We start from the raw sequence: 25,508 nt of genomic DNA, 5'->3' as shown, positions 1-25,508 counted from the left end.
AAAACAATCATATTGTTCACCCTGTAACCAATCACATGCCGGGAGATTTGTTTTTGTTTTTGATTTACGTTCATATATGCCAATCGGACTGCTCCCACGATGATCGAGAACCAATGGGAAGGCCATGGGTCGAGATGGTAGGCAGGGCGTAGTGAACACTACGGCGGAAAATGGCGCCCAGCTCGAAAACCGAAAAGGACGGTAACAAACAAACGCAGAGAAAACACAAAGAACATATCGTCAAGCTTCTGAACCGTGGAAAGGTATGCAACGAACTAGACAAGAGAATGGCACAAACATGGCTTTGACGAAGAATGTGAAGTCGCAGGTTCAATGTCTCGATAGTGCAAGACCCTGCGGATGCTAGCTAGTTAACGCGTTTTTAAGCACCAACTTGCTGTACGTTAGCTAGCAGGCTGACTCGTTAGCAAACCACCTTTGGCCAAAACCAAGCTACAATCCATGATAACAAAGTTAACAGACTGGTTGCTGTATTGTGTGAGGGAATGTTGCTAGCTAGTTAACCGTCTATCCCAAGCCACTTGGCTAGCTAACGTTTGTTGAACCGAGCAGTAAGCCAGCTAGCGCACGTTAACTGTTTACTTCGCCTTCACTAACGCAACAAGCCAGTTGACTAGTTTTGCATTTGTAGTCGCCGCTGGCTATTTCAGATCACTATGCACGGCATGCCTCTGTTGCAATGTTTTTCAATTCTGGTCTTGGGGACTGCTGGCCTTTTGTTTCAGCTAACGTTAAAGGTGATGCTGATCAGCTAGTTAAATCAGGTGTTAATGTTGATTTAGAACAAAACCATGCAGTGTACACCCTAGAGACCTGGATGAAAGACATGGTAGTAGAGTGGTCAAGACTGGTTTCCTGGACTCAGACCAAGCCTCGTCCGAGTGCTGTAGGTATCAAGCATCTCAGAGTAGGTGCTGATCTAGGATCTGAGGTACCTCCTGTCCAAGTAATCTTACTCGTAATCTGAAAGGCAAAACTGATCCTAAATCTGCTCAACTACGCTGAGATGGTTATACATACGACCCCCTGGACTAACAAGCTGTTTCAATGGAGGTTCTTTATTGGTTACTTTGACCACTTTTCACTAACCTTCCACGTCCTCTCTCCTATAGTTGTCTGGCCAGTATTCTCAGCGCTTGTTCAGGAAACTACCACCGCGTGTCTGTGTTCCCCTGAAGAACATAGTCAGCGAGGAGTTCCTCAGAGCAGGGTGAGTGTTTGTGAAAGAGTGAGTATGTCTTTCTACAATGTAGAAAATAGTGAAAATGACAAAAACCCTTGAATGAGTAGGTGTGTCCTAACTTTTCACAGGTGCTGTGTATATACAGTTTTTATTTTTACTCTTTTCTACATTGTATAATAGTGAAGACATCAACACTATGAAATAACATATGGAATCATGTAGTAACCAAAAATGTGAAAAACAAATATTTGAGATTATTCAAAGTAGCCACCCTTTGCTTGGTGACAGCTTTGCACACTCTTGGCATTCTCTCAACCAGCTTCATGACGTAGTCGCCTGGAATGCTTTTCCAACAGTCTTGAAGGAGTTCCCACATATGTTTAGCACTTGTTGGATGCTTTTCCTTCGCTCTGCCATCCAACTCATCCCAAACCATCTCAATTGGGTTGAGGTTGGGTGATTGTGGAGGCCAGGTCATCTGATGCAGCACTCCATCATTTTCCTTCTTGGTCAAATAGCCCTTACACAGGCTGGAGGTGTGTTTTGGGTCATTGTCCTGTTGAAGAACAAATAATAGTCCCACTAAGTGCAAACCAGATGGGATAATGTATCTCTGCAGAATGCTGTGGTAGCCCTGCTAGTTAAGTGTGCCTTGAATTCTAAATAAATCACACAGTGTCACCAGCAAAGCACCATCACACCACCACCTCTATGTTTCACAGTGGGAACCACACATATGGAGAACATCCGTTCACCTCATCCGACACGGCGGTTGTAACCAAAAATCTCAAATTTAGACTCATCAGACCAAAGGACAGATTTCCACCGGTCTAATGTACATTACTCGTGTTTCTTGGCACAAGCAAGTCTCTTCTTCTTATTGGTGTCCTTTAGTAGTGTTTTCTTTGCAGCAATTCGACCATGAAGGCTTGATTCATGCAGTCTCCTCTGAACAGTTGATGTTGAGATGTGTCTGTTACTTGAACTCTGTGAAGCATTTATTTGGACTGCAATTTCTGAGGCTGGTAACTCTCTATTGAACTTATTCTCTGCATCAGAGGTAATTCTGGGTCTTCCATTCCTGTGGTGGTCCTCATGAGAGCCAGTTTCATCAAAGAGCTTGATGGTTTTTGTGACTGCACTTGAAGAAATGTTCAAAGTTCTTATTTTTCTGGATTGACTGACCTTCATGTCTTAAAGTAATGAAGAACTGTTGTCTCTGCTTATTTGAGCTGTTCTTGCCATAATATGGACTTGTTATTTTACCAAATAGGGTTATCTTCTGTATACCTCCCATACCTTGTCACAACACAACTGATTGGCTCAAACGCATTAAGAAGGAAAGAAATTCCACAAAATAACTTTTAACAAGGTACATCTGTTAATTTTGGTTACTACATTATTCCATGTGTGTTATTTCATAGCTTTGATGTCTTCACTATTATTCTACAATGTAGAAAATAGTAAAAAATAAAGAAAAACCCTGGAATGAGTAGGTGTCCAAACTTTTGACTGTTACTGTGTGTGTATATGTATATACGCTACTGTTCAAAAGTTTGTGGTCACTTATGCATTTATGCCTATAAGGCCAGCATCCCGGAGTCGTCTCTTCACTGTTGACTTTGAGACTGGTGTTTTGCTGGTACTTTTAATGAAGCTGCCAGTTGAGGACTTGTGAGGCGTCTGTTTCTCAAACTAGACACTCTAATGTACTTGTCCTCTTGCTCAGTTGTGCACCGGGCCTCCCACTCCTCTTTCAATTCTGGTTAGAGCCAGTTTGCGCTATTCTGTGAAGAGAGTAGTACACAGCGTTGTACGAGATCTTCAGTTTCTTGGCAATTTCTCGCATCGAATAGCCTTAATTTCTCAGAATAAGAATAGACTGACGAGTTTCAGAAGAAAGTTCTTTGTTTCTAGCCATTTTGAGCCTGTAATCGAACCCACATTCTGATGCTCCAGATACTCAACTAGTCTAAAGAAGGCCATTGCTTCTTTAATCAGGACAACAGTTTTCAGCTGTGCTAACATAATTGCAAAAGTGTTTTCTAATGATCAATAAGCCTTTTAAAATTATAAACTTGAGAGGCCTGAACACGGAGACGGGGGTGAAGTAACGTTAGGTGAGAAGCCTGACCACGGAGACGGGGGTGAAGAGGTAACGTTAGGTGAGAAGCCTGGCCACAGATACGGGGGTGAAGTAACGTTAGGTGAGAAGCCTGACCACGGAGACGGGGGTGAAGTAACGTTAGGTGAGAAGCCTGACCACGGAGACGGGGGTGAAGAGGTAACGTTAGGTGAGAAGCCTGGCCACAGAGACGGGGGTGAAGAGGTAACGTTAGGTGAGAAGCCTGGCCACAGAGACGGGGGTGAAGAGGTAACGTTAGTTGAGAAGCCTGACCACAGAGACGGGGGTGAAGTAACGTTAGTTGAGAAGCCTGGCCACAGAGACGGGGGTGAAGAGGTAACGTTAGGTGAGAAGCCTGACCACGGAGACGGGGGTGAAGAGGTAACGTTAGGTGAGAAGCCTGGCCACAGAGACGGGGTGAAGAGGTAACGTTAGGTGAGAAGCCTAACCACGGAGACGGGGGTGAAGTAACGTTAGGTGAGAAGCCTGACCACGGAGACGGGGGTGAAGAGGTAACGTTAGGTGAGAAGCCTGGCCACAGAGACGGGGGTGAAGAGGTAACGTTAGGTGAGAAGCCTGACCACAGAGACGGGGGTGAAGTAACGTTAGGTGAGAAGCCTGGCCACAGATACGGGGGTGAAGTAACGTTAGTTGAGAAGCCTGACCACAGAGACGGGGGTGAAGAGGTAACGTTAGGTGAGAAGCCTGACCACGGAGACGGGGGTGAAGAGGTAACGTTAGGTGAGAAGCCTGGCCACAGAGACGGGGGTGAAGAGGTAACGTTAGGTGAGAAGCCTGACCACGGATACGGGGGTGAAGAGGTAACGTTAGGTGAGAAGCCTGGCCACGGAGACGGGGTGAGAAGGTGATGAAGCGTACTTCATGAACTGTAACCGAAAAACAACTGGCATTTGGAAAGTGTGAGGTGAGGGAGAAAGTGTGGTGGAACAACTATTTTTAGCGTTAAGTATCTTGCCATCTGGATGGGATTCTCCATTAGCTAACCAGAGAAATGTTGAGCAACATTGAGCCAACTGAACTAGTCAATTAAATCCTCATCTCCACACACACCTTGTGTCCCCACTCTCACACCGCTCCCACTCTCACACCGCTCCCACTCTCACACCCTCCCTCTCTCACACCCTCCCTCTCTCACACCGCTCCCTCGCTCACACCCCTCCCCCACTCTCACACCGCTCCCTCGCTCACACCCTCCCTCGCTCACACCCTCCCTCTCTCACACCCTCCCTCTCTCACACCCTCCCTCTCTCACACCGCTCCCTCTCTCACACCCTCCCTCTCTCACACCGCTCCCTCTCTCACACCCTCCCTCTCTCACACCCTCCCTCTCTCACACCCTCCCTCTCTCACACCGCTCCCTCGCTCACACCCCTCCCCCACTCACACCCCTCCCACTCTCACACCGCTCCCTCGCTCACACCCCTCCCCCTCTCTCACACTCCTCCCTCTCTCTTGTTCCAGACACATCTTCCTGGGGTTCACTAAGTGTGGTCGTTACGTGCTGTCCTACACCAGTGACTGTGGAGAGGACGATGACTTCTCCTTCTACACCTATCACCTCTACTGGTGGGAGTTCAACCTACACAGCAGACTCAAACAGGTAGGTTGGACCGACTGGGAACCATCTCCAGTGCCGTCCGTATGGCCTAAAGAGATGTGGACCAGCAGAACAGACCTACTACAGTACATGGACTGACTGTAGCCTAAACCAACCAGGAAGTGGTCTCCAGTGCTGTCCGTATGGCCTGAAGAGATGTGGACCAGCAGAACAGACCTACTAGATACAGTTCATGGACTGACTGTATGTAGCCTAAACCAACCAGGAAGTGGTCTCCAGTGCTGTCCGTATGGCCTAAAGAGATGTGGACCAGCAGAACAGACCTACTACAGTTCATGGACTGACTGTATGTAGCCTAAACCAACCAGGAAGTGGTCTCCAGTGCCGTCCGTATGGCCTAAAGAGATGTGGACCAGCAGAACAGACCTACTACAGGACATGGACTGACTGTAGCCTAAACCAACCAGGAAGTGGTCTCCAGTGCCGTCCGTATGGCCTAAAGAGATGTGGACCAGCAGAACAGACCTACTACAGGACATGGACTGACTGTAGCCTAAACCAACCAGGAAGTGGTCTCCAGTGCCGTCCGTATGGCCTAAAGAGATGTGGACCAGCAGAACAGACCTACTACAGGACATGGACTGACTGTAGCCTAAACCAACCAGGAAGTGGTCTCCAGTGCCGTCCGTATGGCCTAAAGAGATGTGGACCAGCAGAACAGACCTACTACAGTACACGGACTGACTGTATGTAGCCTAAACCAACCAGGAAGTGGTCTCCAGTGCTGTCCGTATGGCCTAAAGAGATGTGGACCAGCAGAACAGACCTACTACAGTACAGGGACTGACTGACTGTAGCCTAAACCAACCAGGAAGTGGTCTCCAGTGCTGTCCATATAGCAGTAATGAGGTGGATGATGTGTTGCTGATTGGCCTGTCAACAGTTACACTAGCTACAATGGTGAGGAGATGGAGATGATTTCATCCCTCTCTTTCATCATTCTGTTGTCCCATTTTGCCCTTTTTTTACTTATCATCTCTTCATCTCTCTCTTCTCTCTCTCCATCCCCCTCCTCTCTCCATCCTCCTCTCTCCTCTCCATCCCCCTCCTCTCTCCATCCTCCTCTCCATCCTCCTCTCTCCTCTCCATCCCCCTCCTCTCTCCATCCTCCTCTCCACCCCCCTCCTCTCTCCATCCCCCTCCTCTCTCCATCCCCCTCCTCTCTCCTCTCCATCCTCTCGCCTCTCCATCCTCCTCTCTCTCCTCTCCATCCCCCTCCACTCTCCCTCCCCCTCCTCTCTCCTCTCCATCCTCCTCTCTCTCTCCTCTCCATCCCCCTCTCTCTCCATCTCCCTCAGGTGCACCATGTGCGTCTGTTTACAGGTGAGGACATCTACAGTGATCTCTACCTGACAGTGTGTGAGTGGCCCAACGACCACTCCAAGATCGTCATCTTTGGCTTCAAGTAAGACATCAAGCCAGCTTACATTTGGTCTTTGTAGAGATGTCTGTGATCAGATCAGTGACTGGACATTTCTGTATGTTCTCTCTTTCTCTCCCACCCTCCTTTTTCCCTCCCACGCCCCTACACTCTACCCTCCCTTCCCCATACTCTTCTCCCTCCCTCATCTCTCTTTTCCCTCCCACACCCCTACACTCTACCCTCCCTTCCCCATACTCTCCTCTCTTTCTCTCTGTCAGTACTCGTAGCTCCAGCTCAGTGTTGATGAATCTGATGATGAGTGATGAGAACAACAGAGATATCTACATCACCATCGCCTCCATGCCTCCTCCCAGACCCTGCTCACAGTGCTGCCCTACAAACACCTCTACCATACGCACAGGTACACACACACACACACACACACACACACACACACACACACACACACACACACACACACACACACACACACACACACACACACACACACACACACACACACACACACACTCTCAGACCCTGCTCACAGTGCTGCCCTACAAACACCTCTACCATACGCACAGGTACACACACACACACACACACTCCCTCAGACCCTGCTCACAGTGCTGCCCTACAAACACCTCTACCATACGCACAGGTACACACACACACACACACACACACACACACACACACACACACACACACACACACACACACACACACACACACACACACACGCACGCACAGGTATACACACACACACACACACACACACACACACACACACACACACACACACACACACACACATACACACTCTCTCAGACCCTGCTCACAGTGCTGTCCCACACCTCTACTATACCACAGGTACACACACACTCTCTCAGACCCTGCTCACAGTGCTGTCCCACACCTCTACCAAACCACAGGTACACACACACACTCTCAGACCCTGCTCACAGTGCTGTCCCACACCTCTACCATACCACAGGTACACACACACACTCTCAGACCCTGCTCACAGTGCTGTCCCTCACCTCTACCATACCACAGGTACACACACACTCTCAGACCCTGCTCACAGTGCTGTCCCACACCTCTACCAAACCACAGGTACATACACACACTCTCAGACCCTGCTCACAGTGCTGTCCCACACCTCTACCAAACCACAGGTACATACACACACTCTCAGACCCTGCTCACAGTGCTGTCCCACACCTCTACCATACCACAGGTACACACACACTATCAGACCCTGCTCACAGTGCTGTCCCACACCTCTACCAAACCACAGGTACATACACACACTCTCAGACCCTGCTCACAGTGCTGTCCCACACCTCTACCATACCACAGGTACACACACACACTCTCAGACCCTGCTCACAGTGCTGTCCCTCACCTCTACCATACCACAGGTACACACACACTCTCAGACCCTGCTCACAGTGCTGTCCCACACCTCTACCAAACCACAGGTACATACACACACTCTCAGACCCTGCTCACAGTGCTGTCCCACACCTCTACCAAACCACAGGTACACACACACTTTCAGACCCTGCTCACAGTGCTGTCCCACACCTCTACCAAACCACAGGTACACACACACTCTCAGACCCTGCTCACAGTGCTGTCCCACACCTCTACCATACCACAGGTACACACACACTCTCAGACCCTGCTCACAGTGCTGTCCCACACCTCTACCAAACCACAGGTACACACACACACTCTCTCAGACCCTGCTCACAGTGCTGCCCTACAAACACCTCTACCATACGCACAGTAACACACACACACACACACACACACACACACACACACACACACACACACACACACACACACACACACACACACACACACACACACACACACACACACACACACACACACACACACACACACACACACACACACTCTCAGACCCTGCTCACAGTGCTGTCCCAACACCTCTACCATACCACAGGTACACACACGTTTCTCCTCTAGCTACCAAGCACACAGACAAACCTGATGGCGGAAACACTATTATATCGTTTTCTGTGCTCTTTAAAACATTTTCTCTCAAAACATTCGCAGTGTGGAACATGGTTATATGTTGAACCGTCTCTCTCTAGGTAGTGGAGAGTATCTGGAACATGGTTATATGTTGAACAGTCTCTCTAGGTAGTGGAGAGTGTCTGGAACATGGTTATATGTTGAACAGTCTCTCTCTAGGTAGTGGAGAGTATCTGGAACATGGTTATATGTTGAACAGTCTCTCTAGGTAGTGGAGAGTGTCTGGAACATGGTTATATGTTGAACAGTCTCTCTCTAGGTAGTGGAGAGTGTCTGGAACATGGTTATATGTTGAACAGTCTCTCTAGGTAGTGGAGAGTGTCTGGAACATGGTTATATGTTGAACAGTCTATCTCTAGGTAGTGGAGAGTGTCTGGAACATGGTTATATGTTGAACAGTCTATCTCTAGGTAGTGGAGAGTGTCTGGAACATGGTTATATGTTGAACAGTCTCTCTCTAGGTAGTGGAGAGTGTCTGGAACATGGTTATATGTTGAACAGTCTCTCTCTAGGTAGTGGAGAGTATCTGGAACATGGTTATATGTTGAACAGTCTCTCTAGGTAGTGGAGAGTGTCTGGAACATGGTTATATGTTGAACAGTCTCTCTCTAGGTAGTGGAGAGTATCTGGAACATGGTTATATGTTGAACAGTCTCTCTAGGTAGTGGAGAGTGTCTGGAACATGGTTATATGTTGAACAGTCTCTCTCTAGGTAGTGGAGAGTGTCTGGAACATGGTTATATGTTGAACAGTCTCTCTAGGTAGTGGAGAGTGTCTGGAACATGGCTATATGTCGAACAGTCTATCTCTAGGTAGTGGAGAGTGTCTGGAACATGGTTATATGTTGAACAGTCTCTCTCTAGGTAGTGGAGAGTGTCTGGAACATGGTTATATGTTGAACAGTCTCTCTCTAGGTAGTGGAGAGTGTCTGGAACATGGCTATATGTTGAACAGTCTCTCTCTAGGTAGTGGAGAGTGTCTGGAACATGGCTATATGTTGAACAGTCTCTCTCTAGGTAGTGGAGAGTGTCTGGAACATGGTTATATGTTGAACAGTCTCTCTCTAGGTAGTGGAGAGTGTCTGGAACATGGCTATATGTTGAACAGTCTCTCTCTCTCTCTAGGTAGTGGAGAGTATCTGGAACATGGTTATATGTTGAACAGTCTCTCTCTAGGTAGTGGAGAGTGTCTGGAACATGGTTATATGTTGAACAGTCTCTCTCTAGGTAGTGGAGAGTGTCTGGAACATGGTTATGTTGAACAGTCTCTCTCTCTCTCTCTCTCTCTCTCTAGGTAGTGGAGAGTGTCTGGAACATGGTTATATGTTGAACAGTCTCTCTCTAGGTAGTGGAGAGTGTCTGGAACATGGTTATATGTTGAACAGTCTCTCTAGGTAGTGGAGAGAGTCTGGAACATGGTTATATGTTGAACAGTCTCTCTCTCTCTCTAGGCAGTGGAGAGTGTCTGGAACATGGTTATATGTTGAACAGTCTCTCTCTAGGTAGTGGAGAGTGTCTGGAACATGGTTATATGTTGAACAGTCTCTCTCTCTCTCTAGGTAGTGGAGAGAGTCTGGAACATGGTTATATGTTGAACAGTCTCTCTCCAGGTAGTGGAGAGTGTCTGGAACATGGTTATATGTTGAACAGTCTCTCTCTCTCTCTCTCTCTCTCTAGGTAGTGGAGAGTGTCTGGAACATGGTTATATGTTGAACAGTCTCTCTCTAGGTAGTGGAGAGTGTCTGGAACATGGTTATATGTTGAACAGTCTCTCTCTAGGTAGTGGAGAGTGTCTGGAACATGGTTATATGTTGAACAGTCTCTCTAGGTAGTGGAGAGAGTCTGGAACATGGTTATATGTTGAACAGTCTCTCTCTCTCTCTCTCTAGGCAGTGGAGAGTGTCTGGAACATGGCTATATGTTGAACAGTCGGTACCAGGTGGTCTATCCCTTCCCTACCTTCCAGCCTGCCTTCCAGCTGAAGAAAGACCAGGTGATCTTCCTCAACACCTCCTATTCCCTGGTGGCCTGCTCTGTGTCCCTCTGTCCAGGTAGGAGACATCACAAACACACATTGAACACACACTTCATCTTTCTGGTTCAGTTCAAAGTCCCGTCCCCTGTGGGATGTTACTAAGTCCCGTCCCCTGTGGGATGTTACTAAGTCCCGTCCCCTGTGGGATGTTACTAAGTCCCGTCCCCTGTGGGATGTTACTAAGTCCCGTCCCCTGTGGGATGTTACTAAGTCCCGTCCCCTGCCCTGTGGGATGTTACTAAGTCTCGTCTCCTGTGTTGTCAGCAGGTGAGCAGGGTCATTCCTCTCAGATCCTGTTCAGAAAGAGAGCCACAGCACCCACCTCAGAACATCAATCCACTCCATCGCCCTCTTCATCCTCTTCCTCTCACGGGTCTCCCGACAGCCGCCCGCTAACCGCCAAACCAAGCCCCGCCCCTCTTTCCCCTAGCCAATCACAAGCTGCCGCCCGGGCGCGAGAGTTCGCCGCCGACCTCTTCAGACGTGCCCAGGGAGGAAGGAGGGAAAACGAGGGAGGAGAGAGGAGAGGGAAAACGGAGGGAAGCGAAGTAGGAGAGGAGGTCGTCGTGACTGAGAGAGAAGGGGTGAGCGTGGAGAGGGATAGAGAACAGAGGGAAGACACACAAACGGATCAACTGACAAGCGCACCACAGACTTCCACTTCAGCTGGGAACCAAAGTTTGTTGCGACCTTTGCAGGAGGACTCTATTCAGTGTAGTGCGGTGATGTCTCCTGCCTCCTCCTCCTCCTCGTCCCCCCCCACTCCTCATTCTTCTCAGGAAGCAGGCTGCAGCGAGCCGGGATATGTCAATTACACCCGCTTGCAGTACCGCATGCCACAGCCGGGGGCGCCAGAGCAGGATGCAGGAGGTGAGACACAGACACACTGTAGAATAAATGTTTTCACATGTAACACACAATGTGCTTGGTCATGTAAATAGGAAGCTGAAACTCCTCCCTCTTTTTCTGTCTCGCCCTCTATTTCTGCTCACCCCTATCCCTCTCTCTATCCCTCCCTCCCTCTCTCTCTTCCCTCACCCCTCACTCTTTCTCCCTCTATCCCTCTCTCCCTCATCCCTCCCTCTATCCCTCTCTATCGCTCTTCCCTCACTCTATCCCTCCCTCCCTCTCTCTCTTCCCTCACCCCTCACTCTCTCTCCCTCTATCCCTCTCTCCCTCATCCCTCCCTCTATCCCTCTCTATCGCTCTTCCCTCACTCTATCCCTCCCTCTCTCGCTCCCCTCCCACTCTTTCTTCCCTCCATCTCTCTCTCTTCACCTCTATCCCGCCCTCCCTCTCTCTAGGTTATGAGGATGATAAGGTCCAGCTGCCTTTCACTGTGACTGACCTGAAGGGACGCAACCTACAGCTGGTCACTGGGCCCCACAACGGACAGGTGTGTGTGTGTGTGTGTGTGTGTGTGTGTGTGTGTGTGTGTGTGTGTGTGAGAGAATAAAATCCAGCCGTAGCAATGGAGATGACTAGATCAGCAGGAGGGAAATAAGAGAGATTTGTCTGAGACACAGGACCTGTGTGTGTGTTAGTGTTTAGACCTGCAGTAAACCAGAACATGCTAATGTGTGTGTGTCCTACAGAGTGTGTGTGTGGAGCAGTTGACTCTGGACTTTGAGTACCTGATCAACGAGGTGATCCGGAGCGACGCCCGCTGGGCTCCTCAGTTCTGTTCCTTCAACGACTACGACGTTGTTATACTGGAGGTACTATACACTGTAGACCTGTATACACTATACACTGTAGACCTATATACACTATACACTGTAGACCTGTATACACTATACACTGTAGACCTGTAGACCTGTATACACTATACACTGTAGACCTATATACACTATACACTGTAGACCTCTATACACTGTAGACCTCTATACACTGTAGACCTATACACTGTAGACCTCTATACACTATACACTGTAGACCTCTATACACTGTAGACCTCTATACACTGTAGACCTATATACACTGTAGACCTATATACACTATACACTGTAGACCTATATACACTATACACTTTAGACCTATATACACTATACACTGTAGACCTCTATACACTATACACTGTAGACCTATATACACTGTAGACCTATATACACTATACACTGTAGACCTATATACACTATACACTTTAGACCTATATACACTATACACTGTAGACCTATATACACTATACACTTTAGACCTATATACACTATACACTGTAGACCTATATACACTATACACTTTAGACCTGTATACACTGTAGACCTATATACACTGTAGACCTATATACACTATACACTGTAGACCTATATACACTATACACTGTAGACCTATATACACTATACACTTTAGACCTATATACACTATACACTGTAGACCTATATACACTATACACTTTAGACCTGTATACACTATACACTGTAGACCTCTATACACTATACACTGTAGACCTCTATACACTGTAGACCTCTATACACTATACACTGTAGACCTATATACACTATACACTTTAGACCTGTATACACTATACACTGTAGACCTATATACACTATACACTTTAGACCTATATACACTATACACTGTAGACCTATATACACTATACACTTTAGACCTGTATACACTATACACTGTAGACCTCTATACACTATACACTGTAGACCTCTATACACTGTAGACCTCTATACACTATACACTGTAGACCTATATACACTATACACTTTAGACCTATATACACTATACACTGTAGACCTATATACACTATACACTGTAGACCTGTATACACTATACACTGTAGACCTGTATACACTATACACTGTAGACCTGTATACACTATACACTGTAGACCTCTATACACTATACACTGTAGACCTCTATACACTGTAGACCTCTATACACTGTAGACCTATACACTGTAGACCTCTATACACTATACACTGTAGACCTATATACACTATACACTGTAGACCTATATACACTATACACTGTAGGCCTATACACACTGTAGACCTATACACTGTAGACCTATATACACTATACACTGTAGGCCTATACACACTATACACTGTAGACCTATATACACTATACACGGTAGACCTCTATACACTGTAGACCTGTATACACTGTAGACCTATATACACTATACACGGTAGACCTCTATACACTGTAGACCTCTATACACTGTAGACCTGTAGACCTGTATACACTATACACTGTAGACCTCTATACACTATACACTGTAGACCTCTATACACTGTAGACCTCTATACACTGTAGACCTATACACTGTAGACCTATATACACTATACACTGTAGACCTGTACACACTATACACTGTAGACCTATATACACTATACACTGTAGACCTATATACACTATACACTGTAGACCTGTATACACTATACACTGTAGACCTCTATACACTATACACTGTAGACCTCTATACACTATACACTGTAGGCCTATACACACTGTAGACCTATACACTGTAGACCTATATACACTATACACTGTAGGCCTATACACACTATACACGGTAGACCTCTATACACTGTAGACCTATATACACTATACACTGTAGGCCTATACACACTGTAGACCTATACACTGTAGACCTATACACACTATACACGGTAGACCTCTATACACTGTAGACCTATATACACTATACACTGTAGACCTCTATACACTGTAGACCTATATACACTATACACTATAGACCTATATACACTGTAGACCTATATACACTGTAGACCTATATACACTATACACTGTAGACCTATATACACTGTAGACCTATATACACTATACACTGTAGACCTATATACACTATACACTGTAGACCTATATACACTATACACTGTAGACCTATATACACTGTAGACCTATATACACTATACACTGTAGACCTATATACACTGTAGACCTATATACACTATACACTGTAGACCTATATACACTATACACTGTAGACCTATATACACTATACACTGTAGACCTCTATACACTATACACTGTAGACCTATATACACTATACACTGTAGGCCTATACACACTGTAGACCTATATACACTATACACTGTAGACCTATATACACTGTAGACCTATATACACTATACACTGTAGACCTATATACACTGTAGACCTATATACACTGTAGACCTATATACACTATACACTGTAGACCTATATACACTATACACTGTAGACCTATATACACTGTAGACCTATATACACTATACACTGTAGACCTATATACACTGTAGACCTATATACACTGTAGACCTATATACACTATACACTGTAGACCTATATACACTGTAGACCTATATACACTATACACTGTAGACCTATACACACTGTAGACCTATATAAACTATACACTGTAGACCTATATACACTGTAGACCTATATACACTATACACTGTAGACCTATATACACTGTAGACCTATATACACTGTAGACCTATATACACTATACACTGTAGACCTATATACACTATACACTGTAGACCTATATACACTATACACTGTAGACCTATATACACTATACACTGTAGACCTATATACACTATACACTGTAGACCTATACACACTATACACTGTAGACCTACACACACTATAGATATATATACAAACAGTTGAAGTCGGAAGTTTACATACACTTAGGTTGGAGTCATTAAAACTATTTTTTCAACCACTTCACAAATTTCTTGTTAACAAACTATAGTTTTGGCAAGTCGGTTAAGACATCTACTTTGTACATGACACAAGTCATTTTTCCAACAATTGTTTACAGACAGATTATTTCACTTATAATTCACTGTATCACAATTCCAGTGGGTCAGAAGTTTACATACACTAAGTTGACTGTGCCTTTAAACAGCTTGGAAAATTCCAGAAAATGATATCATGGCTTTAGAAGCTTCTGACAGGCTAATTGACATCATTTGAGTCAATTGGAGGTGTACCTGTGGATGTAGTTCAAGGCCTACCTTCAAACTCAGTGCCTCTTTGCTTGACATCATGGGAAAATCAAAAGAAATCAGCCAAGAACTCAAACTAATTGTAGACCTCCACATGTCTGGTTCGTCCTTGGGAGCAATTTCCAAATGCCTGAAGGTACCACGTTCATCTGTACAAACAATAGTACGCAAGTATAAACACCATGGGACCACGCAGCCGTCATACCGCTCAGGAAGAAGACGTGTTCTGTCTCCTAGAGATGAACGTACTTTGGTGCAAAAAGTGCAAATCAATCCCAGAACAACAGCAACGGACTTTGTGAAGATGCTGGAGGAGACTCCGTCTCATGCTACCACTAGAGTGAAAGCACCGCCAGCATTCAAAAGTGACCAAAACATCAGCCAGGAAGCATAGGAACTGAGAAGTGGTCTGTGGTCACCACCTGCAGAATCACTCCTTTATTGGGGGTGTCTTGCTAATTGCCTATAATTTCCACCTTTTGTCTATTCCATTTGCACAACAGCATGTGAAATTTATTGTCAATCAGTGTTGCTTCCTAAGTGGACAGTTTGATTTCACAGAAGTGTGATTGACTTGGAGTTACATTGTGTTGTTTAAGTGTTCCCTTTATTTTTTTGAGCAGTGTATATATACACACACACGCACTATAGACATATACACATGACCCGTACGTATGCGTTCACATACACAGGAGCATCTACGGACACTTACACTCTACAAGCGTGCACACTTACACACTGTGTGTATGAATACACACTCTACAAGCGTGCACACTTACACAATGTGTGTATGAATACACTCTACAAGCGTGCACACTTACACAATGTGTGTATGAATACACACTCTACACGCACTCACATCGGGTCAGACAGTAATGGTGTGTATTGTGTGTGTGTGTTTTGTATTGTGTGTGTGTGTGTGTATCAGGTGTGTCCAGAGACTAACACAGTGGTGATCAACATTGGGCTGCTGCTGCTGGCATTCTCCAACCCTGAAGAGGAACACTGCAGGTAACTACACTACACACACCCCCATACACACACATTTATTTTTTAGTAAAGCCACGCTTCATCCCAGCTTGAACAAAAAATAAAATTGTGGCTCGTCACCTGGTGAGGTGTTCTGGGGTCTGGAGGGCTGTTTTCCTGGCTCGTCACCTGGTGAGGTGTTCTGGGGTCTGGAGGGCTGTTTTCCTCTGTTTTCCTGGCTCGTCACCTGGTGAGGTGTTCTGGGGTCTGGAGGGCTGTTTTCCTCTGTTTTCCTGGCTAGTCACCTGGTGAGGTGTTCTGGGGTCTGGAGGGCTGTTTTCCTGGCTCGTCACCTGGTGAGGTGTTCTGGGGTCTGGAGGGCTGTTTTCCTGGCTCGTCACCTGGTGAGGTGTTCTGGGGTCTGGAGGGCTGTTTTCCTCTGTTTTCCTGGCTAGTCACCTGGTGAGGTGTTCTGGGGTCTGGAGGGCTGTTTTCCTCTGTTTTCCTGGCTAGTCACCTGGTGAGGTGTTCTGGGGTCTGGAGGGCTGTTTTCCTGGCTAGTCACCTGGTGAGGTGTTCTGGGGTCTGGAGGGCTGTTTTCCTGGCTCGTCACCTGGTGAGGTGTTCTGGGGTCTGGAGGGCTGTTTTCCTCTGTTTTCCTGGCTAGTCACCTGGTGAGGTGTTCTGGGGTCTGGAGGGCTGTTTTCCTGGCTAGTCACCTGGTGAGGTGTTCTGGGGTCTGGAGGGCTGTTTTCCTGGCTAGTCACCTGGTGAGGTGTTCTGGGGTCTGGAGGGCTGTTTTAATTGCCTCTATCTGTCACTCACACTAACCGATAGTTGTCTTCCAGGCCCAACACCTACCACTCCAGTCTGCAGGTGAGCTGGGACCTCAACACAGGAGTGTGTCACACCGTCGGGGTTGGTGACCTCACTGAGGTCAAGGGTCAGACCAGGTGAGATGATCTCTCTCCCTCTCTGTCTCTCATATCTATCGCTCTCCCTCTCTGTCTCTCATATCTATCGCTCTCCCTCTCTCTGTCTCTCATATCTATCGCTCTCTCTCTCTGTCTCTCATATCTATCGCTCTCTCTCTCTGTCTCTCATATCTATCGCTCTCCCTCTCTGTCTCTCATATCTATCGCTCTCCCTCTCTGTCTCTCATATCTATCGCTCTCTCTCTCTCTTCATGTCTCCCTCTTCTCTCCCGTCCTGTAGTGGCAGTGTATGGAGTTCCTACAGGAAGTCTTGTGTTAACACAGTAATGAAGTGGCTGGTTCCAGAGAGCAGCTCTCGTTACATCAACCGCATGACCAACGAGGCCCTGCACAAAGGTACACATGCACACATTATATATACACACTGAGTGGACAAAACATGAACACCTAATGTTCAGTTGCACCCCCTTTTGCCCCGAGAACAGCTTCAATTCGTGGGGGCATGGACTCTACAAGGTGTTGAAAGCGTTCCACAGGGATGCTGGCCCATGTTGACTCCAATGCTTCCCACAGTTGTCAAATCGGCAGGATGTCCTTTGGGTGGTGGACCATCCTTGATACACACGGGAAACTGTTAAGCGTGAAACCCAGCAGCGTTGCAGTTCTTGACACAAACCGGTGCGCCCGGCACCTACTACCATACCTACTACCATACCCCATACCTACTACCAACTACCATACCCCAATACCCACTACCATACCCCAATACCCACTAACATACCCCAATATCCACTAACATGCCCCATGCCCACTACCATAACCCATACCCACTACCATACCTACTACCATACCACATACCTACTTCCATACCCCATACCTACTGCCATACCTACTGCTATACCCCATACCCACTACCATACCCCATACCTACTTCCATACCCCATACCTACTGCCATACCTACTGCTATACCCCATACCCACTACCATACCCCATACCTACTTCCATACCCCATACCTACTGCCATACCTACTGCTATACCCCATACCCACTACCATACCCCATACCTACTGCCATACCCCATACCTACTACCATACCCCATACCTACTGCCATACCTACTACCATACCCTTACCATACCCCATACCTACTGCCATACCCACTACCATACCCTTACCATACCCCATACCTACTGCCATACCTACTACCATACCCCATACCTACTACCATACCCCATACCCACTACCATACCTACTGCCATACCCCATACCTACTGCCATACCACATACCCACTACCATACCCCCTACATACCCCATACCCACTACCATACCTACTGCCATACCCCATACCTACTGCCATACCTACCATACCCTTACCATACCTACTACCATACCCCATACCCACTACCATACCCCCTACATACCCCATACCTACTGCCATACCCCATACCTACTGCCATACCCTATACCACTACCATACCCTACTGCCATACCCTATACCACTACCATACCCTACTACCATACCCCATACCCACTAACATACCCTACTACCATACCCCATAACCGTTACCATACCCATACCCACTACCATACCCCATAACCGTTACCCACTACCATACCCCATAACCGTTACCATACCTACTACCCTACCCCAATACCCACTACCATACCCCAATACCCACTACCATACCCCAATATCCACTAACATACCCCCATAACCGTTACCATAACCCATACCACTACTATACCCCTTACCATACCTACTACCATACCCCAATACCCACTACCATACCCCAATACCCACTACCATACCCCAATATCCACTACCATACCCCCATAACCGTTACCATAACCCATACCACTACTATACCCCTTACCATACCTACTACCATACCCCATACCCACTACCATACCCCATACCCTTACCATAACCCATACCACTACTATACCCCTTACCATACCTACTACCATACCCACTACCATACCCCATACCTACTGCCATGCCCCATACCTACTACCATACCCCAATACCCACTACCATACCCACTAACATACCCCATATCTACTACCATACCCCTTACCTACTGCCATACCCCTTACCATACCCGTTACCATACCCACTGCCATACCTACTGCCATACCTCTTACCATACCCGTTACCATACCCACTGCCATACCTACTGCCATACCCCTTACCATACCCGTTACCATACCCCATACCTACTACCATACCTGCTACCATACCCCCTACCATACCCCATAACCGTTACCCACTACCATACCCCATAACCCATACCCGTTACCATACCTACTACCCTACCCCAATACCCACTACCATACCCCAATACCCACTACCATACCCCAATACCCACTACCATACCCCAATATCCACTAACATACCCCCATACCCACTACCATGCCCCATACCTACTACCATAACCCATACCTACTACCATACCTACTACCATACCCCATACCACTACTATACCCCATACCTACTACCATACCTACTACCATACCCCATACCTACTACCATACCCCATACCCACTACCATACCTACTACCATACCCCATACCTACTACCATACCCCATACCCACTTTCATACCTACTGCCATACCCCATACCACTACCATACCCACTACCATACCCCATACCATACCCCATAACCGTTACCATACCCCATAACCCATACCCCATAACCCATACCCCATACCTACTACCACACCCCATACCTACTACCATACCTACTACCATACCCCACTACCATACCCCATAACCGTTACCATACCCCATAACCCATACCCATTACCATACCCCATACCCACTACCATACCCATACCACTACTATACCCCTTACCATACCCCCTACCATACCCCATACCCACTACCATACCCCATACCCACTGCCATACCCCATACCTACTACCATACCCCAATACCCACTACCATACCCCATACCCACTACCATACCCCTTACCATACCCGTTACATACCCACTACCATACCCCATACCTACTGCCATACCCGTTACCATACCCACTACCATACCCCATACCTACTGCCATACCCGTTACCATACCCCATACCTACTACCCTACCCACTACCATACCCCATACCCCTACCATACCCCATAACCGTTACCCACTACCATACCCCATAACCCATACCCCGTTCAAAGGCATTTAAATCTTTAGTCTCACCCTCTGAATAGCACACATACACACTCCATGGCTCAAAGCTTAAAAATCCTTCTTTAACCTGTCTCCTCCCCTTCACCTACACTGATTAATGTGGATTTAACAAGTGACATCGATAAGGGATCATATCTTTCACCTGGTCAGTCTGTCATGGAATGAAGGTGTCCTTAATGTTTAGTCCACTCTAACACGGGTCAGCAGCATACCACCCTGCATCCCACTGCTGGCTTCTGGATGGGAGACCACATGCTGCTGGAGGACCAATAAGATCCTCTCTTTCCTCTGGTCTAAAAAACTATATCCAAATGCCCCGCCCTGTGTAGGGTGCCGTCTTTCCGATGGGACGTTAAACTGTGGTCACTAAAGATCCCATGGGACTTATCGTACGAGTAGGGGTGCCCTGGTTTCCTGGCTGAATTCCCAATCTGGCCCTCATACCATCATGGTCACCTAATCATCCCCAGCTTCCAATTGGCTAATTCATCCCCCCTCCTATCCCCTGTAACTATTCTCCGGGTTGTTGTGGTAAATGAGAATGTTTTCTCAGTCAACTGACCTGGTAAAATAAGGGTTAAATGAAACAGAGACACTCTATGTAAATGAATTCTTCAAATCTCATTTATTTTTATTTTTTTCCCCCTCTCTTCTGTCTAGGTTCCTCTCTACAGGTGTTAGCTGACAGCGACCGGAGCACCTGGATCATTCTATGAGGGACAACAGAGGGGTGTCCTGACACCAGAGGCTCAGACTCACACACACACACACACCCATCCACACACCCACACACACCCATCCACACACCGACACACACCCATCCACACACCGACACACACCCATCCACACACCCACACACACCCATCCACACACACCCATCCACACACCGACACACACCCATCCACACACCGACACACACCCATCCACACACCGACACACACCCATCCACACACCGACACACACCCATCCACACACCGACACACACCCATCCACTCACCCACACACACCCATCCACACACCGACACACACCCATCCACACACCGACACACACCCATCCACACACCGACACACACCCATCCACCCCCCGACACACACCCATCCACACACCGACACACACCCATCCACACACCGACACACACCTATCCACACACCGACACACACCCATCCACACACCGACACACACCCATCCACACACCCATCCACACACAGTAAGCCTGTTCAGCTGCTACAGTAACAGTCATAGGTTTCCTCCCAAATGGCACCCTATTCCACATGTGGTGCACTACATTAGACTGTTTCCCTTCATGACTCTGGTGAGAAGTAGTGCTCTATATAGGAACTTGAGACTCCATTCTGGACCTGGAAACCAGTTCCACTGTTCCCCTCTAATCAGGGCCTGATTTACACCTGGAAACCAGTTCCACTGTTCCCCTCTAATCAGGGCCTGATTTAGACCTGGAAACCAGTTCCACTGTTCCACTCTAATCAGGGCCTGATTTAGACCTGGAAACCAGTTCCACTGTTCCCCTCTAATCAGGGCCTGATTTAGACCTGGAAACCAGTTCCACTGTTCCCCTCTAATCAGGGCCTGATTTAGACCTGGAAACCAGTTCCACTGTTCCCCTCTAATCAGGGCCTGATTTAGACCTGGAAACCAGTTCCACTGTTCCCCTCTAATCAGGGCCTGATTTAGACCTGGAAACCAGTTCCACTGTTCCCCTCTAATCAGGGCCTGATTTAGACCTGGAAACCAGTTCCACTGTTCCCCTCTAATCAGGGCCTGATTTAGACCTGGAAACCAGTTCCACTGTTCCCCTCTAATCAGGGCCTGATTTACACCTGGAAACCAGTTCCACTGTTCCCCTCTAATCAGGGCCTGATTTACACCTGGGACACCAGGTGTGTGTGTGTGCAATTTAAAGATCAGGTAGAACAGAAAGCGAGCAGGCTCCAGATCTCGTAGGGTCAGAGTTGGATACCCCTGATTTAGACCTGGGACACCAGGAGTGTGTGAGGTAGAACAGAAAGCTCCGGACCTCGTAGGGCCTACGAGGTCAGAGTTGGATACCCCTGATTTAGGGAATAGGATGCCATATTGTCATGACTCAATGACGACATGTCGCCAATTTGAATCTGTGCACCTGCCTCTGTGTGTGATGTTGGAGGATGGAAGAAACGAGGCATTCTGTGTGTTTTCCACCTGTTCTGTTTTGGTTTGACTATATAATGTGACATAATTTGCACCCATGGATCCAGAGCTGGACTGAACAAAGATGATTTTACTGCGGGTTTTTAGTTTGTTTGGTGTAATTTTCCGTTTTATGACTGTGTGTGTGAGAGAGAGATGTATGTAGAGAGAAGTTGTGTGGTCCTCATGCCTCCGAGATTCTGCTGCTGTTCTCGGGAACCTAAAGGCCACTCCTCTAAACCAGCTCTGTCCAGTTTCATCTGGTTTTATCCAGGTCTGAATCTCCATGTCTGTCTGATTGCGACAGGGCCTACACATGAACTGGAACCAATCCTGTTATTTGTCGCTCTGGAGTGACTGACGTTCCCCCTAAGTACAGATCTAGGATCAGCTTCCCCTCCCCCAATCCTAACCATTAGTGGGGGGGGAATGTAAAACTGACCGCAGATCACTGTCTAAGGGAAACTTCACCCTTATACACCCTTATTTTACCGTTGACAGATTTCTTCTTGGTTGCGTCCAAAATGGCTCCCTATGTAGTGCACTATGTTTTGTCCAGAGCCTCAAACTCTCATAGGGCTTTGGTCAAAAGTAGTGCACTACATAGGGTGTCAGTTCAGATTGTCCCCTTAATAAATGTATTTGTATGTGATGGAGTTAACCTGGGAATTTTGGGAAAGTTTTCTAGAAATCCTGGTTGAAGGATTCCAGATTAGTCCTTCATCCCAGGAATCTTTTTAGGAAAGTTACAACCCTAGATGGAGCAGAGGCTTATGGGATATGGAGTTAAGCAACTTGTTATTATCTGGCTGTATTTTAACAGACTGGACGGAGAGAGCATGGTTCACTTGACTATTTTTTGATACAAATAAATGATTCACCTTGTGTGTGGCTCTGTTTCCTGTGTGTGAAGGAAAAACACTTGGTTACATTTTAAGAGACTGAAGAGGGGAAACGGTTGTATCTTTTCCATTTAATGGCTGAAGGTTGGGCTGGTATCACGTCTTTATGGAGCAACTACTGAGTACAAGATGTTTGAAAAGACCTCTGTCTTGTGCTCACTGGGTACTGATATTAAAACTACAAACTCTAGGCACAGGGATTCAATACAAAGGTCTACAAAACATATACTAGAAATCTTATGTGATTATACAGTAGCTAAATACTCTGGATAGTACATCAAAATATGCTACACATACTGTTGAAATAAGGCCATAATGGGTCAATAAATATGATAGTCACATCTATTTCTACAGATATATATATTACAAATACACATTCACTGATCTGTACTAAATATGGTGACTTTTTGCTGATTCAACGAGCTGGCAGTTAAGGTTGCCATGGATACAACATTGCATGTGCTCTTGCTCTGCCAACCTGATTGGTTGGTGTGAGTTCTGACCTTGTCCTTGTTGCCCAATCACAGATTAGTGAAGGTCTGTATCCTGCTGGTGGGATATCACTTTACTGTTGTGTGTGTGTGTGTGGATGACGGATGAGGATGGAGGGACAAATGAATGGAATATAAGCAGGATGCATTATGGCTGCCCCCTCTATTCCTCTCTCTTATGACACTACATATGCCTGCTATAACTCATAACATTCTAATAACAGTACATTACCAAAGAGTCAGGAACAAATGTCAGATTGTACAAGTCAGCAGACAGGTTTAGAAACACTTTCATTTATTCATCAGATCTAATTAAAAACACAGGTTGTCTTCCAAATGGCTCCCTGTATAGTGCACTACTTTTGACCATGGTCAATAGGGCCCCGGGTCCAAAAAAGTGCACTATACAGGGAACAGGGTGCCATTTGAGATGCGCAAACAAGCGTTGTCTAGCTCTACAAGGCACAGGTCATCTCTTAGTTGGCCTAAAAACACACTAAAACCTATCTTTCTGAATGCTGCCCTGTATCGGCCGTTACACACCGTCCTCTGAACTGCATCGGGACACTACTGTTAGAGTAGTCGGACTGATCACTTGATTTCAATACGTCAAGACCCCATCAGGCTCGTTACACGGAGGGCTATTAACATATTCATACGTCCTACATGGTGCCCTGTTTAAGTACCGATAGGATGCCGTTTGGGACACACTGTAAGAAGTGGTCAGTGAACATCATCAGGACTGAAGACAGACTGCTGTAACAACTCTACACCTGGCTAGGACAAACGCAGTAAATCTCTCCCCTTCTCTCTCTTTCTATGGCCGTTAGGACAGTGGGTGGGTAAGGTGAGGACAGAGAAGGTGAAGACAGAGAAGTTAAAGCCATGCAGGTTGACTGACTCACACAGTACCAATCAAACGTTTTCTACATTGTAGAATAGTGAAAACAAAGCTGTCATCAAGGCAAAGGGGGGCGACTTTGAAGAATCTCAAATATAACATATATTTTGATTGAACACTTTTTTGGTTACTACATGATTCCATATGTGTTATTTCATAGTTTTGATGTCTTCACTATTATTCTACAATGTAGAAAATAGTAAAAATAAAGAAAAACCCTTGAATGAGTAGGTGTGTCCAAACTTTTGATTGGTACTGTAGATCTGGATTCAATCGGAGGTACGTTGTAGACCTCTGTTGACAGTGACATATAGGCCGGGATTCAATCGGAGGTACGTTCTAGACCTCTGTTGACAGTGACATATAGGTCTGGATTCAATCAGAGGTACGTTCTAGACCTCTGTTGACAGTGACATATAGGTCTGGATTCAATCAGAGGTACGTTCTAGACCTCTGTTGACAGTGACATATAGGCCGGGATTCAATCAGAGGTACGTTCTAGACCTCTGTTGA

The 25,508-nt window shown here is 46.6% G+C and overlaps 1 protein-coding gene across 1 annotated transcript; it reads left to right on the top strand.

Moving 5' to 3' along the window:
• Positions 1-130: 130 nt before the first annotated feature.
• Positions 131-21,269, top strand: LOC129851260 (DDB1- and CUL4-associated factor 15-like). The gene is made up of 13 exons (XM_055917675.1): positions 131-263; positions 1,134-1,231; positions 4,812-4,950; positions 6,267-6,373; positions 6,610-6,752; positions 10,293-10,454; positions 10,706-11,308; positions 11,743-11,834; positions 12,034-12,156; positions 16,346-16,428; positions 17,235-17,339; positions 17,602-17,717; positions 21,174-21,269. Exons 1-13 carry the CDS (start codon positions 171-173, stop codon positions 21,227-21,229), a joined length of 1,920 nt encoding a protein of 639 aa, XP_055773650.1. The 5' UTR covers positions 131-170; the 3' UTR covers positions 21,230-21,269.
• Positions 21,270-25,508: the final 4,239 nt, after the last annotated feature.

The sequence above is a fragment of the Salvelinus fontinalis genome, chromosome 3 (assembly GCF_029448725.1).
Source record: "Salvelinus fontinalis isolate EN_2023a chromosome 3, ASM2944872v1, whole genome shotgun sequence".
Classification (NCBI taxonomy): Eukaryota; Metazoa; Chordata; class Actinopteri; order Salmoniformes; family Salmonidae; genus Salvelinus; species Salvelinus fontinalis.
This window is presented reverse-complemented; position numbering and strand designations above follow the sequence as displayed.